General features: G+C 41.3%; 2 protein-coding genes across 6 annotated transcripts in view; one reads left to right on the top strand and one right to left on the bottom strand.

Annotated features, from left to right (window-relative positions):
* LOC107675967 (probable E3 ubiquitin-protein ligase makorin-2) overlaps positions 1–5,150 on the top strand; it is a gene marked incomplete at its 5' end in the record, with an annotated part of 15,822 nt that extends 10,672 nt beyond the window's left edge. Inside the window, 2 exons of the mRNA XM_016470466.1 lie at positions 3,583–3,727; positions 4,470–5,150. Coding sequence (XP_016325952.1) covers positions 3,583–3,727; positions 4,470–4,619 — 295 coding nt within the window. The remainder of the gene's footprint in view (positions 1–3,582; positions 3,728–4,469) is intronic.
* Positions 5,151–7,109: 1,959 nt separating this feature from the next.
* Positions 7,110–18,513, bottom strand: part of LOC107675968 (RAF proto-oncogene serine/threonine-protein kinase-like) — a 19,558-nt gene continuing 8,154 nt past the window's right edge. For 3 of the 5 annotated variants that reach the window (XM_016470469.1, XM_016470467.1, XM_016470468.1), the window contains exons 6-18: positions 17,430–17,516; positions 15,971–16,118; positions 15,859–15,883; positions 15,683–15,765; positions 15,414–15,531; positions 13,989–14,073; positions 13,722–13,898; positions 11,703–11,807; positions 11,485–11,611; positions 10,869–11,000; positions 9,179–9,313; positions 7,308–7,940; positions 7,110–7,155 (exon numbers count right to left, since the gene is read on the bottom strand). In XM_016470469.1, the coding sequence (XP_016325955.1) occupies positions 7,803–7,940; positions 9,179–9,313; positions 10,869–11,000; positions 11,485–11,611; positions 11,703–11,807; positions 13,722–13,898; positions 13,989–14,073; positions 15,414–15,531; positions 15,683–15,765; positions 15,859–15,883; positions 15,971–16,118; positions 17,430–17,516 (1,360 nt within the window). In that variant the 3' untranslated portion in view covers positions 7,110–7,155; positions 7,308–7,802. The remainder of the gene's footprint in view (positions 7,156–7,307; positions 7,941–9,178; positions 9,314–10,868; positions 11,001–11,484; positions 11,612–11,702; positions 11,808–13,721; positions 13,899–13,988; positions 14,074–15,413; positions 15,532–15,682; positions 15,766–15,858; positions 15,884–15,970; positions 16,119–17,429; positions 17,517–18,513) is intronic. The other 2 variants (XM_016470471.1, XM_016470470.1) reach the window with 2 other exon arrangements.

Here is an 18,513-nt window from a genome sequence, read left to right as displayed (position 1 = left end):
GAGAATTGAGCCAACGCCCAGGAGGATGCAACACTTCTAGTAGAGTGAGCTCGCAACCTGAGCGAGCAGGGCACACCCTGTGCCTGATAGGTCAGTGTGATGGCATCCACTATCCAGTGGACCATCCTCTGCTTGGAGACGGCATTCCCTGACCATAACATACATACACATACACATACACATAACAGACAAAGAGCTGATCTGAGGTCCTGAAGCTTTGTGTCCGGTCCACGTACCATCTCAAGGCTCGGATGGGACAGAGCAAAGCTAGGGCTGGGTCTGCTGCCTCCGGGGGCAGTGCTTGCAGGCTCACCACCTGATCCCTGAAGGGAATAGTAGGAACCTTGGGCACATAGCCGGGCCGTGGCCTCAGGATTACCTGGGAGTTATCTGGCCTAAACTCTAGGCACGGTTCGTCGACAGAAAATGCGTGCAGTTCCCCTACCCTCTTGATGGAGGCCAATGCAAGCAGGAGCAGAGTTTTCATTAACAGAAACTTCAGCTCGACTGAGTGCAAAGGCTCAAATGGGCCCCGCTGTAGTGCTCTGAGCACTAGAGTCAGGTCCCAATAGGGTATAGAGGGGGGCTGTGGAGGATTTAGCCTTCTCGCCCCCCTAAGGAACCTGATGACCAGGTCATGCTTCCCTACTGACTTCCCTTCCACTGGGTCTTGGTTAACAGCAATCGCAGCATCACAGACTTTAAGGGTGGAGGGAGACAGCCTTCGCTCCAACCCCTGCTGCAGAAAGGAAAGCACGACTCTGATCGGGCATCTCCGGGGGTCTTCTCGGTGAGAAGAACACCACTCGACGAACAGATTCCACTTCAGGTGCTTGCGCCGAAGTGTTGGTGTCTACTACCTCCTGGGGTATGTTACCTAGAACCTCTGCGTCCCGTCCAGGGACCAGACATGAAGTTTCCAGAGGTCTGGGCGCGGGTGCCACAGGGTCCCCCATCTCTGAGTCAGTAGATCCTTCCTCAGAGGAATCTGCCAGGGAGGGGCTGTCACGAGGAGCATTAGTTCTGGGAACATGGTCCGATTGGGCCAGTAAGGCGCCACAAGCAGGACCTGCTCCTCGTCCTCCCTGGTCTTGCACAGCATCTGTGCGAGAAGGCTTATTGTGAGAAATGCTTCCTTCACAGGCCCCGCGGCCAGCTGTGTGCCAGTGCGTCCGTGCCAAGTATTCCCTCAGTCAGGGAATAAAACAACTGGCAGTGAGAGGTCTCTGGGGAGGCAAACAGGTCTACCTGAGCGGCTCCGAAACGTCTCCATATCAGCTGGACCGTCTGGGGATGGAGTCTCCCATTCTCCGGGGAGCGCAGCTTGTGACAGCTCGTCGGCCATACGGTTGTGCAGACCCGGAATATGAATGGCACGTAGCGATCTCAGATGCTTCCGACTCCAAAGGAGGAGGTCGTTTCTGTGTCAACATCTTGAACGGTAACCAGTGAAGAGCACGGTTCAAGACATCCAGGTCTAAGATCGGTCGTAACCCACCGCCTTTCTTGGGTACAATGAAGTAAGGGCTGTAAAACCCCGTCTTCATATCGGCTGGAGGGACCGGCTCTATCGTGTCCTTCAGATGCGGTTCGGAGCTCTTTCAGAACTTATACCTCCTAGCTGCACTACCGTTGGGAGTGGTGAGGGAGGAGGAGCTAGCAGGCCGGTTTCCGGCAGTGAAAGTTGCCGTCCACGACCTGGTAAGCTCCTTATGCACGTCCGGGAAGAAAGGCACTGGGGCGGGGCGCTGAGAACCAGCGGGCCACCCCGAGAAACCAGTCGTCCAACCTTGAGGGCTCGCGACACGGTGGAGGTCTCCACTTGAGCCCTACCCTTTCAGCGGCCCGGGAAAGTATAGCCATCATTTCTTGATCCGATTCAGGCATTGCTACCGTCCCGGAGGACGGCAGCGCAGCCGAATCTTCCTCTCCAGAAAACTCAAGCTCACCGTCCGATGCAGCGATCGACATCCGATCGTTGGGAGGAGCGCCGAAGGATACTGCTGGTATGCTCCTTGAAGAGTGCCCAGCACGTTCCTTTGGCAGCTCAACTGGTTGCGGAGTGCAAGAGGAGCGATGGTCCCTCGAGGGTTCGTTCCCTGGAGGGTTTGCCATCACTGTAAAACTCAGACCGCCCGTGCTACTGCCTGAAGTAGTCCCTGCCTGACTGCTGCCAGGACGAGAACCAGATCGAGGAAGAGGCAACGGAGCTCCGCCCCTTTTGAGGTAACGGAGCCTGGTCCGCAACTCCGAGATGATCATCTTCCCTCAATGAGAATATGACTCATCCACGAATGCCACCCCAGCATGTTTAACACAGTGAGGCAGCAGTCATGACCATCACCCAGCGCCAGGTAATGACCACATCCAGAAACACACGGGTGATGCGTCGTCTTTACAAAGACGCAACGTCGAGTTTGCCAGATGCAACGTCATCTTAAAAAGACACACCCATGAATGCTCTTTTAGGGAAAAAGCTCTTTTAGCGTGCTGAAGCGCACAGGGGAGATGGCCGCCTGCAACACAAACAGGGGGCAGTGCAGCCTTATGTGTGCATCCCACTCGACACGGGAAACCACCACCGCTGTAGCGCCGTACCACCAACACCAAGAGCTCCAAAGAGCGCGCTGAACTCGTTCAGTCTTCTTCTCTCAGTTGAGTAGTCAGGAGCAAAACGATGTGATCGCTCGGCTCCGAAGCAAAAAGCTGAGTATATGTTGCACCTGCTGCCTAATTATACTTGCGCTGCGATCAGTGGCAGCTTGATGCGATCATCGCATGCCAATGTGCATTGGCTCATTTAGTTACATTCGAAGTAGATTGGTCTCTCTAAGCGAGATCCCAATTCATTGGTCCTACCAACGTGACATCGAGAGTGACCGACTGAAAGGGAATGAGAATATATATATATATATATATATATATACACACAGTATTATAATTTATTTATTTAATGTGATTAATGTTTACAATTGTTTTAATTATGTACAATGCAAAAGAAAATATATCGGCGACAGGCTCATATCGGCCGATAATATCGGCAAAACGATATATCGGTCGGGCTCTAATATATATATATGTATATGTGTATGTTTTTTTAATGTAAAGTTTACTTTATTTTATGCAACTTTTTTATTGTTTGAGTTAACCATAATAAGAACCTGGTGATATGATGACTGAATCAGATGATAATGCAGTGATTTTTGGCCATTCTGGTTTCCTCTCCTCATCTCTCCTTTAGTCTTCACTAAAGCCTCCCAGATCACGGGACGGTCTGCTCCGCTTCACTTTAAAGAGCAGCTGCACTGTTCAATCAGAAATGAATAGAATATGAGGCTAAAGGTTAAATGTTTGGAGTCTTCCCATAATGCCGTCTGTTAGCAGCCTTTCATCTGCACTCAGACCAGTAGCTGGCAGCTGTTTTCATCCATCCGTCCGTTTATTGATTTATTTATTTATTTGGCTGTATATAATATTTGTAGAATGCAGACAGATTTCTTTGACATTGTGGTTCAACTGTGTGTGTGTTCTGTATTCGTAGGATTTGTCATCATCTGCTTGAATGTGTTTGTGTATTGGCAGTAAGAAGCCCTGTAAATACTTCGATCAGGGAAGAGGAACATGTCCGTTTGGAGGAAAGTGCTTCTACATGCATGCGTATGCCGACGGGACACAAGCAGAACCCGACAAACCCCGCAAACAGATGAGCGCAGAGGGGAACATGCGGGTAACACACACACACTCAATATATAATAACCACCCTGCAATGTTCTGGGAACGCTATGTTATGGTTGCAAAAAAATAACCCTAAAACTAACTATTAGGGAACGTTCTCTATTTTTTGGGTTATTTAATAATAACCACCATGCAACGTTCTAGGAACATTATTTTATGGTTACAAAAAAAAAAATAACCTAAAAATAACATTCCCCTAACATTAGTATTTGGTTCCCCAAAAAATCGGGACCAAACGGGAACCAAAAACTAACGTTAGGGGAACGTTCTGTGTTTGCTGGGTACTGCCTTTACTTTTATTATTATCATTATTATTATTTGTTTGGCTTCCTAAAACAGCAGTGTGAATGTAATTTAGACTGAGACAGTATATCACAAATAAAAAGAGGGTTGAGTCTACTTTAAAGTTCAGCTACAAGTCAATTCACTGACTTCTTTCTGACTCGTTTTCTTAGTTAAGAACATGGATTGGAGCTCTTCATTTTGAACTCTCCCAGTGCATTAGATAGAATACTTCAACTTTAAAATGAACACAATTTACATTTTTTTCCAATTCTTCCTTTAATATCACAATAAATATCGCATCGTGGACTACATACCGTGATATTATCGTACGGTGAGATATGGATGTGGTTACATGCCTAGCTCTGTAGGAATGCTTGTTCTGCTCAGAGAAGCTGGAGACTGTGTTCCCTCACGCCGCTCTGTGTGTGTCTCTGGTGTGTGTTGCTCAGTTCCTGAGCTCGGTGCGTCTGTGGGACTTCATCGAGGAGCGCGAGCACCGTGGGACGCCGGCGGACGAGGATGAGGTCAGTGAGCTGGGAGAGCTCTTCATGCAGCTGTCTGGAGCCGGAGAGACGAGCAGCTCGTCTGCGGCACGCTGATCCACCTCCAACATCTGGCCAATACATGTGTTTGTGCGTCCCAGACTCTATTAAAGCACCTGTAAGGTCTCTGTGGGGTGCTGGGTCCTCCTGACCTGCATTGGGATTTTGCCAGATTCTTTAACGTCGTGCCCAAAGACGAATGTATGATGGGAACTGAAATCTCTCTGGCACATTTTCAAATGCTCTCCAGTAGTGTATGAAGTGTATTACAGAAATACTGTCAAGTGGGAAAAAATGAAATAAATAGTAATCGTTGCACTTAGTTCAGATAACACATATTCATAACTTTATAAAGTTTGGGCATCATGCAATATGGCTGTGGTTAAAACAGTAAGCATCGATTTTGTCGCCAGTGAATGGACTTATCGGTATTTTAGGAGCATTTGGAGACTAGTTACTTCATTTTGGACTCAACTGATATCATAGTATTGAATTCACTCATCTGGTTTACTCTTGAATCTGAGTATGGGTTATTATATTGTGTTTTCTGAGTTGTATTGTTGAGCGAGTGTAATAAACTGATTAGTGACCGAGTGGCCTGTGTGATTTTGAAACGATCGCTTGATTAGAGTCTCAGGAGCACAGGAATCCCTCAAATACATTGAGCCTTTATTCAGTTCTCTCAAACCCTGCTAATAACACACGACTAATAATAAGCTCTGAAAGGCACTAATGTGCTGCACAACAGAGCTACAACTCTTTAAAACTGAGGTTATCTGTGAAAGGAGGCGCTTCACCTCCACAAATCTTCATTCATTTCAGGTTAAACTATTTCTGTATTTAGATATAAATTATTTTCCAGAAAGAAAAAAAAATTGTCTTAAAATAATTTAGTTTGAAGCACTGAATTTAAGAATGCAGTCAAATGTCACCCTGGAGCACAAAAGCAGTAAGTCGCTGGGGTATATTTGTAGCAATAGACAACAATAAATTGTATGGGTCAAAATTATAGATTTCTCTTTTATGCCAAAAATCATTAGGATATTAAGTAAAGATCATGTTCCATGAAGATATTTTGTAAATTTCCTACCGTAAATATATCAAAACTTAATGTTTGATTAGTAATATGCATTGCTAAGAACTTCATTTGAACAACTTTAAAGATGATTTTCTCAATATTTAGATTTTTTTGCTCCCTCAGATTCCAGATTTTCAAATAGTTGTATCTCAGCCAAATATTGTCCTATCCTAACAAACCATACATCAATGGAAAGATTATTTATTCAGCTTTCAGATGATGTATAAATCTCAATTTTAAAAAATTGACCCTTATGACTGGTTTTGTGCTCCAGGGTCACATATCTACAATTTGTGTAAATTTGAGAAAAGTAATTAGTCATGAATTATGGCTGCACGGATATTTCGAAGCACTAGTTTGGTGATATTTTTAATGTCGATCAAATGTAAACCACTGACTCTTTATGTCATTTACTTCAGACAAGAGTCAGTGATAAACAGAAAACAAACTAAAAGCATCTTAGGGCTGCACAATTCATCTAATATGTAATCAACACAATTATTCTTAGTAATTCAAACTGAAGTATTAAATATTGAATTGGCTATTTAGTTATTTACATTTGTAATAAACTAAATTTTACTGATTTTATTTTCCATTTATGTTTGAGTTTTTTTAATAGAAAAACGTTCAGTCTTACAGTAACTTCTTAAAGAGTTCAGTTCTGAGTTCACTAATATATAATCAACACTAGAATTTGTGTAAAAACTGAGAAGACTGAATGAGATGATTTACCTGGGTGCCACTATTTCAAAGAACATTACATTTTAAAAAGTATCTTAAGCATTCAGGTGTTAGTAATTCATATTTTTAGTACACCTAATTGAGTTTCAAGCTATGTCCAAATCCTGATTGAATTATTTCAGTCCAGACCACTGACAGCAGAATCACACTTTTAATGGGAGCAGTACACACATTCCACATATTAAAAACTACTGTTTATGCAATGTTCATTTTAATTAAAGTTTCTCTAACATGAAAAGTAAACATTATTTATACCATATTCAGGATAAGAGCCATTTGCAATTGCTTTTTAAAATCTTTAATAGAGTAAAGTGTGGACAAGCCTATACTGTATGTGATGTTAATTGCAGTTTTGGCCCTACAGTACTGATCTGTTGTGTAAAAAATGCCTCTGTCAGGTCGTCATATTTAAGCTATATCAGATACTCAATATTTAATTCAAGCAATATCACACTAGAATGAGCACTAAATATCAGCATTCATTCAGACCAACATCAGATTTTTCTTAAAAGAATAGAAAGCAATGGTTTATGGATTTGTATTTTAGACTGCAGCAATGGTTTGTAGTTAAAAACATCTTAATGCTGGATTAGTTTCAGCTTTTGTCTTCTCCAGATGTTAACTGATGGACTGGAGTGGTGTGGATTATTGTGATGTTTTTATCAGCTGTTTGGACTCTCATTCTGACGGCACCCATTCACTGCAGAGCATCCATTGCTGAGACACTGATGCAGTCCTACATTTCTACAAACCTGATGAAGAAACAAACTCAACCTAATCTCAGATGATCTGAGAGAGATAGTTCACCCAAAAATGACAATTTAGTGAACATGCACTCACTCTAATCATTAAACGCGGTCATCTTGTATAATATTGCTGCTGCTTTGAAGTTAAAACGTCAAGCACAAATTATCTACAAACTCAACCTAATCTCAGATGATCTGAGAGAGATAGTTCACCCAAAAATGACAATTTAGTGAACATGCACTCACTAATCATTAAACGCGGTCATCTTGTATAATATTGCTGCTGCTTTAAAGTTAAAACGTCAAGCACAAATTATCTTAAAAACCGAGCTTGTGTGGTGTATTTAACTTAATTTTATTAAAATACAATGAATATACAATCTGTCAAGTTTACAAGTTACTCTTCCATGACAAGCACTAAAAGCCGGAAAAAATAAGAATCCCTAATAAGTCTCATATTAAAGTGAATACCCGCTCTTCTTTCCTGGATTCCTGTAACACACTCACAGTCAAAGAGACAGCTAGCCACACGCCGGTGAAGAGCTAGGAGGCGTTTCGAGCGACTCCGTGGCTGTCAGTGGCACTTAGGGAATATTCACCGGAGCCTCTGCTTGCAGGCACATGATTGTGAGGAGGATGAGAAAGCTTGGATCACACACAGAGAAGCACAACGCTTCACTTGAAGAGAGCGGAGAGCGGCAGTGTGCAGACGCTGATGTCCTCGGTGTGCGAGGCTCTGTGGAGCGACGGCTCGGACGCGCTGCGGTTGATCTTAGGCAGCGAGTGCTGGAGCAGCTCGATCGAGGACAGGACCTGTGAGAGACACAGACTCAGTATACAGCACTGCACACAAACACACACATCTGCTGTGCATCCGAGCTAACAGTCGTTAACACAGCTACCGCTCCTTTAAAAGCTCACCATAAACCTACACTTTACAGGAGGACAAGTTATTAGAGGTGCACTGAAACATGGTTCAGGACTGACACACACATGTGACCAAGCAGCACAAAACCAGTCTTACGGGGAAATTTTCAAAAAATCTAAATATTGAGAAAATCATCTTTAAAGTTGTTCAAATTAAGTTCTTAGCAATGCATATTACTAATCAAAAATTAAGTTTTGATATATTTACGGTAGGAAATTTACAAAATATCTTCATGGAACATGATCTTTACTTAATATCCTAATGATTTTTGGCATAAAAGAAAAATCTATAATTTTGACCCATACAATGTATTGTTGGCTATTGCTACAAATATACCCCAGCGACTTAACACTGCTTTTGTGCTGCAGGCTCACATTTGTAGAAAACCGCAGCAAATGACAAAGAAATGGAATTAAATTAAACGTCACGTTTCAAAGCAGTAAGACTGAAATAGTATTTCATCGTAAATCATACTCTAATAATCTTGCAACTTCTAAAAAAACAAAACATTTTTTACAGTGAAGACCCAATATTGGGTCAAACTCACAATAAAAAAACCCCAATGAAGCCTATTTTAGGACATTAAGTGTTTTTGCATTGTGACACTCTACAGTTAAGACATTTAATTCTCTATACTGAAATGTGCAAAAAAAATATTATTTACATTTAAGATATCAGATCAACTGATATTGCCATATCATACTGATACGAATTAATTCATTTCGTTCAGATAACTGACATGCAGAACAATTCTTAATTTATTTCTGCTTTTTGACAACTAATTGAGCATTAGACTACAACAATAAACACAAAGTGCATTATTATTATTAACAAAATATTCATAGTTATTACTACCACAGGCCATTATATTCGAGCCGTTTTGTGATCCAAATGATTGCGGTTGCATTTTATCTATCAGTTTTGGGCACATACTACAAAACTGTCTACAAATTTGCTGCATTTGAAATATTTTTTAAGAATACAAACACTTCATTATACATTTATAGACAAGATGGTAAAGCATAGCAACACCCTAGCAACCACCGCGAGTACCCTAGCAACCGCATAGCATATGCATCCAGTGTAAAGTGATTGTGCTAGAGTAAAGACGGCGATCACGGACCTGTGGAAACAGCGGCCGGTCGTCTCTGGACTTCTGCATGCAGTCGGCCACCAGTCTCTTCATGGCTTTGGGACAGCTCTTGTAGAGTTTACTGAGGTCAGGGGTCAGATAGCCTCTCCCCACCATGAAGATGATCTGCATGCAGCGCGACAGGGAACAGCTGACTTTACTCAGAACTACAACAGGAACACTCTGTGAACGCTTGTCTGTGCAGAAGTCAGTGTTGTGGGAGGCTGTACATGATACGGCTCTCGGGAACGCAACCGCACACCTCTCCTGAACAACAAAGCAGCGAGTGTGCCTTCAGACGGACCTCCTGATCACTGCCAAACACATTTCAGAGACCCGCTGCTGTGAACACGGAGCTAAACACTCTCTCATGCCTAGCCTTAACTAAAGAGTCTGAAGAGAGAGCCTCAAAACTGAAAGATAAAAAACTAAATTATCAAGTCCATTCCATTAGGATCTACTGCACTATTTGAGGAAGAATGCTTCACATGAACTTGATCATCATGTCACAAAATCTTAACATTCTTCCTGACAATCTTAACAACTATTTCTAATTATATTGTTGAAGATAAATCTTAAAATATCGTTAAGTCAAATACGTAATATGTTATGCATGGTAAACAGGTGTAATGTCCATGATCATGTGCAGATCTGAGTAGATTACTTACAAACTGTAATCCGTTACTGATTCCAAATTACATGAATAAAATTGTAGTTAGCAACTGAATTTATTTCCAAAAGTGTATAATGGATTACAACTACTTTTTGATTACTTTTAACCTAACTCATTTATCACATTGATTTAAATAATCTCGTAGCATATTGATATAATACAAAAATAAAGGAAATATATTCCATTTGTTGTTATTAATAACATGAAGTGCATTAAACATTACATCAAGGGTTTCCAAACTGAGGTTTGTGATTTTAATTGAATTAATAATAATTATTGCTATTGTGTGAATAATATGTAATCAGGTAATCAATAAAAAAGTAAGTGTAATCTGATTGAAATGTAATATAATCTCATTACAACTACTTCACTTTTGGAATCTGATTACATAATCCAGATTAACTCTTTCCCGGCCAAACACAGAATGTTCCGTGTTCTCGCTGTTGTACGCTAGGGGGCGCTGTTACGCATCTCCTGAATGAGTCTAGAATCACTCGATCAAAAACACAGGAGATGAAGACGCAGAAACGATGCGTATGAAAAACAATGCGATCATCAACACTAACCGCATATAAATGAAAACTGCCTAATGTTCCCGAGTGAAATGTGGATCCAGAAAGTGTGCAAGCTTTGGGAGCGCTGATGGAAGCCATCTACTGCAGCTTTGCTTTGATAATATTACTGAATATGATCCAGATGTAGTATTTGATACAAATGTGATTTTCTCAGCTGTTTGCTCAAAATGTTAATTTATTAATGAAACCTACCTACATTCAAGCGTTGATTAAAAAAAAAAAGACAATGCTTGAAGCTAGAATAAAACAGATTTTTTTTGTTTGAAAGTAGAGGGTCTGATCTTTATTTGATGTATTGCATGTTCAGATATTCATACAACAAACTATTCTGGGGGCCGTGAAATTTGAGTGAAACTCAGCAGAAACGCTGGCGGTGGCTGGCAGGGAAAGTGTTAAATGTAAGTGCTGCTCATGTGATATCTATAGACTGTACCTGATCTCTATTTCCAATCCCAGAGTAAGGCAGTTCTCCCGTCATCAGCTCGTACAGGACGATCCCGTACGAGTACACATCCGACTGAAAACTGTGCGGATTACTGTCCTGCATCCGGATGACCTCAGGAGCCTAAACACAAAACATCAGCGAGAGTTTCATAAAGTGTCACACAAAACACTATTTCTTAAAATGTACTCAGGTCATCCCAGATCAGGATGAGTTTGTTTCTTCATCAGGTTTGGAGAAATGTAGCACTGCATCAGTGTCTCAGCCATGGATGCTCTGAAGGGAATGGGTGCCGTCAGAATGAGAGTCCAAACAGCTGATAAAAACATCACAATAATCCACAAGTAATCCACAGCACTCCAGTCCATCAGTTAACATCTGGAGAAGACAAAAGCTGAAACAAATCCAGCATTAAGATGCTTTTAACACAGATACGAGTCTATAATCCACCCATTCACTGCAGAGCATCCATTGCTGAGACACTGATGCAGTGCTACATTTCTCCAAACCTGATGAAGAAACAAACTCATCCTGATCTCGGATGGACTGAGAGCGAGCACATTTCCAGCTGATGTTCGTTTCTGTCTGAACTCTTGCTCTAACACACCATCCACAGAACAGAGCCGGATGGCTGCTCCACTCGATGAGAGCCGCTCCACCGCGCTTTCACTGTGGCCAGACCAAAATCACCGATCTTCACCGTCAACCCTTCATGCAGGACGATATCTGAGCTTCTGTTAAGGGAATTCATGACAGCTTCAGCACTGTATTCACACGAGCACAAAAACAACAAGCTTCACAAATAACCCGTCTCTACAGAGGCACCTGTGGCAGCGATGCTTCACCTCTTCACCAGTGCAGTGCAGAAACACGTCAAAGATACTGTTTGACTTCATGTCTCGATGGATGATGTTCTTTGCATGTAGGTAACTAGAAGACAAAAGACATGAAGGGTTATTAGAATGAGAGTATCGATGGCACCAATAATCAATACACCACTGTCAACTGTTTGGGGTCCGTAAGATTGTTTCATGTTTGGAAAGAAGTCTCCTCTGCTCACAGAGGCTGCATTTATTTGATTAAAAATACATCTTTTCTATGTGACCCTATGATAAACTGTAATTTATTGCTGATCAAAGTTGAATTTTACTCCAGTCTTCGCGTGATCCTTCAGTTCAAAAGATTATATACTCTATATATATTTATATGTGACCCTGCAGCACAAAAGCAGTCTTAAGTCGCTGGGGTATATTTGTAGCAATAGCCAACAATATATTGTATGGGTCAAAATTATAGATTTTTCTTTTATGCCAAAAATCATTAGGATATTAAGTAAAGATCATGTTCCATGAAGATATTTTGTAAATGTCCTACCGTAAATATATCAAAACTTAATTTTCGATTAGTAATATGCATTGCTAAGAACTTCATTTGAACAACTTTAAAGATGATTTTCTCAATATTTAGATTTTTTTGCACCCTCAGATTCCAGATTTTCAAATAGTTGTATCTCAGCCAAATGTTGTCCTATCCTAACAAACCATACATCAATGGAAAGATTATTAATTCAGCTTTCAGATGACGCATAAATCTCAATTTCACAAAATTGACACATGACTGGTTTTGTGCTCCAGGGTCGGTCGTAGTGCTGGGCGCTATGACCAAAAATTTATATCACGGTATTTTTCAAAATTATACCGGTTTCACGGTACATGACGGTATTTTTTTTTCATGCATGACCGGGTGTTAACCATATTTTCTACCGATTGAGAGAGGAAATACTGCACAGAACAGACGCCGAGAGAGGTGACACTTCTCCGGGAAAGTCAGACCTCGCGTTCGCGGGACAGCACTGGCGAAATCTTCCAACTGAACCATAGCTAAGCTTTATCCAGAAAAGTCGCTAGGTTTGTCAGTATGAATATTCTATGGAAAAAGCCGCTAAAAGGGTCTGAAAGTTGCTAAATCTAGTGCTAAAGTCGCGCTCGTGTGTGTGAGACGCGGGAGCTGATGGCAGGGGGCGCTGGATATTTGTGACGGTCAATGTGGATATTGTGGATGAGTTCTTCTGTGTCATCACGTTCTATTAGTTCTACAGCTTCAGTTTCGGAACTTTCACACTTAGTAACACATACAGCTGTTCCCTCACCACAGTGCAACAGTGAAAAGGGACTTCTTTCAAACAGTGTCGCGTTCCGAACGTTGTTTAATTAAGCGACATACACCGGTATTGCGGTGTTTTAAAAATTCATATCATAACAAAAATAAACACCGGTATTCGGTATGAACCGGTATACCGCCCAGCACTAGTCAGTCGGTCGGTCGCTCGGACAGACAGATAGTAAAAATAAAATATTTATTTGGAAAAAGTCTTGATAAATTTAATTAGTCCTTTGCTGGATATTATTAATTTATTTCCTTAAAAAAAAAAAACATCTTTTTGACCCCAAACGTCTGAATGGTAGTGTATATTGTCACTGCAATACGTGGTTTTAGCTGGGCTGCGTTTTCATTTACTCTGTGCTGTTTTGTTTGTGGGTTTCGAGGATGATGACAGACGGCTCGTCTGTGTCGTCGTCTAAGTTCACGATCTTCTATCAATTCATTATTTACACCAAATACTGCTAATTCAGTCGATGCACAGCCTTTAACAGTCACAGCTGAGGTAAGGAAGTCGATGCACCTGTTCATTTTCCTGTCCCGAGCATACGAGAGCATCTGGCTGGTTTCATGTTATAATCTGCATTTGGCAAATAACAGCGTTTAGGGCTGCAGAAGGCAGGTTTAGATCGGGGGCAGACACCTGGCTCAGCTGGTTTAGTATGTTTGTCTGTAAACACTCACTCCATGCCCTGCGCCGTCTGTCTGGCGATGTCCATCAGCTGGAGCATCTGGAAGCTGGTCTCCTGCACATGCAGATGTTTGTAGAGGCTGCTTCCTTCACACCACTGCGTCACAATGGCCAAGTTTGCCCTGGTCATGTATCCCATAAACAGAACGATATTGACGTGCCTGGTCTTCCTGTAACAGCGACAGAGTTAGCCAGTGTTTAACACACTCTAGCACTGGAGAACAATGGTGTTTCTCGCAAATCTTCTCTTTGTGGTTTACCTGAGAACAGCCACTTCATTGCGAAAGGCCTGTAGCTGCTCTGGTGTGGGATTGGTGACCTTTAAAATCTTCACAGCAACATCGCCTGAAAATGCAGAGAAACTTTCAATAAAAGCACTTAAACCCACTAAATCAGGAGGATTGTCTACTCAGATTCACATTCTAAGTGGATCCCTATTAACAACATAACAATATTTCAGATTATTATTACTACAGAGACCCGCACATAACATGCAAAATAATAACAGTCCTCAAGGCCATGAGTTAAGAATTCATTCCTACCATTTATTAATTAGCTTCCTCGTTTTAGGACAACTGTGGCCACAAATTAACTAAATTAAAATAAAGTAGTATAATGTGGCCATGACTTGACTAAAACAAGGGAACTAATTAAGTCATGGGAACTAATTCTTAACTTGTGGTCGTGATATAATTTTATTTTTCCCCCTGCATGCCATGCATATATCAATATATAGTGATTTTATTTAATTTTGCTTGAAATACACCCCACAGATATTTTAAATATGACATAACCATCTAGGAATGTTTATTTATTAATAATTCCTACAGTGGTACAGCTAGTATTCAGCAGCTAATAATGGTTTTAAGTCAGATATTTCTATCTTTTGCTGAAGTGTGTCAGTAGGAAATATCAGTTTATATTTGCAAACATTCATTTGGCCATTAATTGTAACCATTAAAACCATTTTTAGCAGCTGAAAACACTAGTGTTTTAATCATTTTGGCCAACACAGAACTTGGTAACAAAGATTAGATTATTCATTACAAAACAGCTTCATAGAGTTAAATACACTCATTTTCACTGGATGTGTTTGATGGCATTGTAAAATAGCCCTTATATGCACTCCAGCACCCCACAGAAGCTGTGCTTTAGCCCTGTTGTTTTATTTGTTTTAATGCGCATTTTGAAGCATGGCATGAGAAAAGATTGACGGAAACGTCACATTTCAAATAAAAATCCCTTAATTCGCAAAAAAGCTCTGACGCTCGCTTGAGGTGGTTTTTAACTGCGAAAAAGAGTCGATGTGAATAATGGGAGATGGAAACCTATTTGCTGAATAAATTCCTCCATGCGCATCAAAAAAGTCATGTGACTTTACACAATGGGACGACAAAACCTCATTCTCATCTCATTCCACAGCATCTGAAATATTGTTAAGGTCATTTATTATATATAAAAATGATTATATTCAGTGGCTTCTCCTACTTTTCTTAGTAATATTCAGTGGCAGTTTACCAGGAAGTGATGATTTTGTTCTCTTTGACTCGTTGGATGGAAACGGTGCTTATTCGCAAATGTTTCAAGTTAGATTCGCATCTCTGGATGGAAACCCAATGGCTAGTGAGAGCACACATCAGCTGCATGCTATTCATCACGATATCACGATGAGAGAGAACTCTTACCGTGCCACTTCCCTTTGTAAACCGTGCCAAAAGACCCAGAGCCGATCCTGGAGAGCAGAAGCACCTCCGTGGCCTCGATCTCCCAGTAATAGCTGGAATCTCTCTTCTCTCTGGGACGCTACAGACCAGAAACAGCAGACAGACGGGTCGTGTAATGTTAGGATCTCGGTATAGTGAAATCCTGCTGATCTAGAACAGCAAGAGACTACTCTGATGATGATCTATTCCTGTGTTTTGATTTGGCTTCTGGTTTTTCACGTGGCACTTACGAGGCGTTTCTCCTGAGTGTTGTTCGAAGGTGCTTTCTCCCTGTGCGCCGGAGCCGGGGTTCTGGAGCAGTCCGTCGGGCTCCCTGCGGAGGAGTGGGATGGGATGTGTGAGAAGAACACACTTCTGCCTTAGCTTTGCTAGGAAATCTGAGGAAGAAGTCTGAAAACCCCCTCACCTGACTCGTCTCGCCCCAAGGCTTCCTATGGAGACAGAGGGAAGCACTATTTTAGCATATGGAAGTTTTGAGAGAAGCTGATGTTAGGAGAGAGCGAGCCCGCGGCGGTCACCTGAAACGCAGCAGTCTCGTGGAGCGTGCTCACCATGTGCACGTTAGGAGTGGAGGTGGACAGCACTTTACGACTGAGAGACACGCCAGCGCACGGCATGGGGCTGATGTAGCTTAAAGCGTTTGGCGTGGAGTATCTGTGATAGGGACTGAGAAGGGTTTGTGCGTCAGTAGGAGTTCAGACCCAGATCTGTCTGAGCATCGTCTTTATAACATAACACTCTGCTGATGTACAGTCAATTATAAAGCGGAGAGTTCCGGTGCTTGATTCTGTGACAACACTACACCTTTGTTTACATTTGTGTGTTGCTCGGCAACCACTTTGTTGGAACCACAACTGTTTCTGAGGAGCTACATTGTTTGGTGGAAGAATACTGTTTATATTAATATCATTACACTTTATTTGCTCCGTTTTATTTTGTGAAACCTTACTACGTATATGGAATAACCATTTTATAAAAGCAATAAGCCCCGTGAAGCCGTGGTTTACAGTGAATTTATAACAGCTAAGGCTCCGCTTCGTATCGTACCTAACAACGCCCCTTAGCTGTTATAAATTCACTGTAAACCACAGCTTCACGGGGATTATTGCTTTAACCAAACATTATTCAGACACCAAATCATTTTAACTATAGTTAATTTCTGTAAGTGAGGATAGCAAAATAAAGTAAACTGTGACATATTATACCCAAAACAGTGGGCTACCAGTAAAATTTGGGACTAAAATTATTTACTTTGAGCTGAGCATGTTTTAAGTGTTTTTCTTTAATTGCTAATGCGAGCTTTTTACACCACAGACTGAACAAAATCAAGCATTGCTTGGTAACTGTTTGAGCTAAATTGGTTTTATCTAATCGTGTGCTTAAATTTAACAGCTGAATTCATTACATACCTTTCTATCAAAGTTATCTGACATCATCAAGATGAATTTGTTCTGACACTCTGTGAGTTCTTGTCATATTTTATTACCATTTTCTAAACTATAGCGAATAAACTGTGATAATGTGAGAAATGTCGAAGGTGTCTGAATGAATTTAGGTTTGACTATTTTTGTATGCCAAAACCCAGAAACAAGTTGCATTTTAGCTCTTCCGGTTACATCGTCCTGAAGTCAATGGGTTTTTGAATTGGTTTTTGGTTTAAAGAACAAAACAAAGTGAGCATCCTAAACTTGTGTTGGTCCCAGAGCTTATTTTCTGCAAAAGTCCTATTGGGTTTTTGGCAAAGGAACCAGTGTAAGGCTAACATAAAGCTGGCCGACACAAACACACCATCTCAGCAGCGCTCTGTAAAACATTATTTCCAGCAAAACGATCACCTGAAACGCTTTAATACAAGGAACTACAAACATAACCCCTAAATACAAGGAAGAAACAGAACGAGGTGGAGTCTTTGGTTTTCAGAGGACTTGTCAAGTGAGTTCAGTGCATGTGAGGTAAACAGAGACAGGCTATATTTACCTGAAGGAGAATTTAGAGTTGTGCATGCGCCGGGATGAGCGAGGAGGCAGCGACGGAGTCCCGTTCTCTCCAGGAGTGGGGAACAGCCTGGAAAACAGACCGCCATACAAGGATCTTAAAGACTGCGTGATACAGCAAACTCTCTCCCGACTACGCAACATCTCATATGTGACCCTGGAGCACAAAACCAGTCTTAAGTGTCAATTTTGTGAAATTGAAAGCTGAATAAATAAGCTTTCCATTGATGTATGGTTTGTTAGGATAGGACAATATTTGGCTGAGATACAACTATTTGAAAATCTGGAATCTGAGGGTGCAAAAAAATCGAAATATTGAGAAAATCATCTTTAAACTTGTTCAAATTAAGTTCTTAGCAATGCATATTACTGATCAAAAATTAAGTTTTGATATATTTACGGTAGGAAATTTACAAAATATCTTCATGGAACATGATCTTTACTTAATATCCTAATGATTTTTGGCATAAACGGCTATTGCTACAAATATACCCCAGCGACTTAAGACTGCTTTTGTGCTCCAGGGTGTAGGGTATCAGACCGAATCAGACAATTTAAGAGTTGATCAAGAACATAGTTGAAACACGAGGAGCCGAATTCCACAGAGGCCCAAGACACAGGATGTTCGTAAATCAGATCCTTGCGCCACAAGCCTGAACCAACTAGCAGCTTTGAGTAGCTCACAGCATTTAAACAAAAGAACACTTATTGACAATTCCAAGGAGATTGTCAATTTTGGGGCAAGTAATCAAGATTAATGCTCAAAGAAATGCACAGCATGACCATCACATGTAAACCAGTGACGATCACGAGCTCTTTGGATTGACTTCCCCCACCTCGACGACAAAGAACAGACTGAGATTCCTTACAGACCTTTTAACCTCTGGTCTTCACAGAACATGTCCTCATCCACAGAATGGCACAGAAACTGCCTTTCCATGCACCTAAATGACACTAAAAGGACTTGTGAGCAACTAATCATTTCTATGCATAACTCCATATCATGTATGTAACACACACATCAGACTATCAGGTCTTAATCATTTATTGTGTATGTATTTTGAATA

Source organism: Sinocyclocheilus anshuiensis, unplaced genomic scaffold (assembly GCF_001515605.1).
Source record: "Sinocyclocheilus anshuiensis isolate Anshui unplaced genomic scaffold, SAMN03320099.WGS_v1.1 scaffold3089, whole genome shotgun sequence".
NCBI lineage: Eukaryota > Metazoa > Chordata > Actinopteri > Cypriniformes > Cyprinidae > Sinocyclocheilus > Sinocyclocheilus anshuiensis.
Note: the sequence above shows the minus strand (reverse complement) of the source record. Positions and strands in the feature narration are given on the sequence as shown.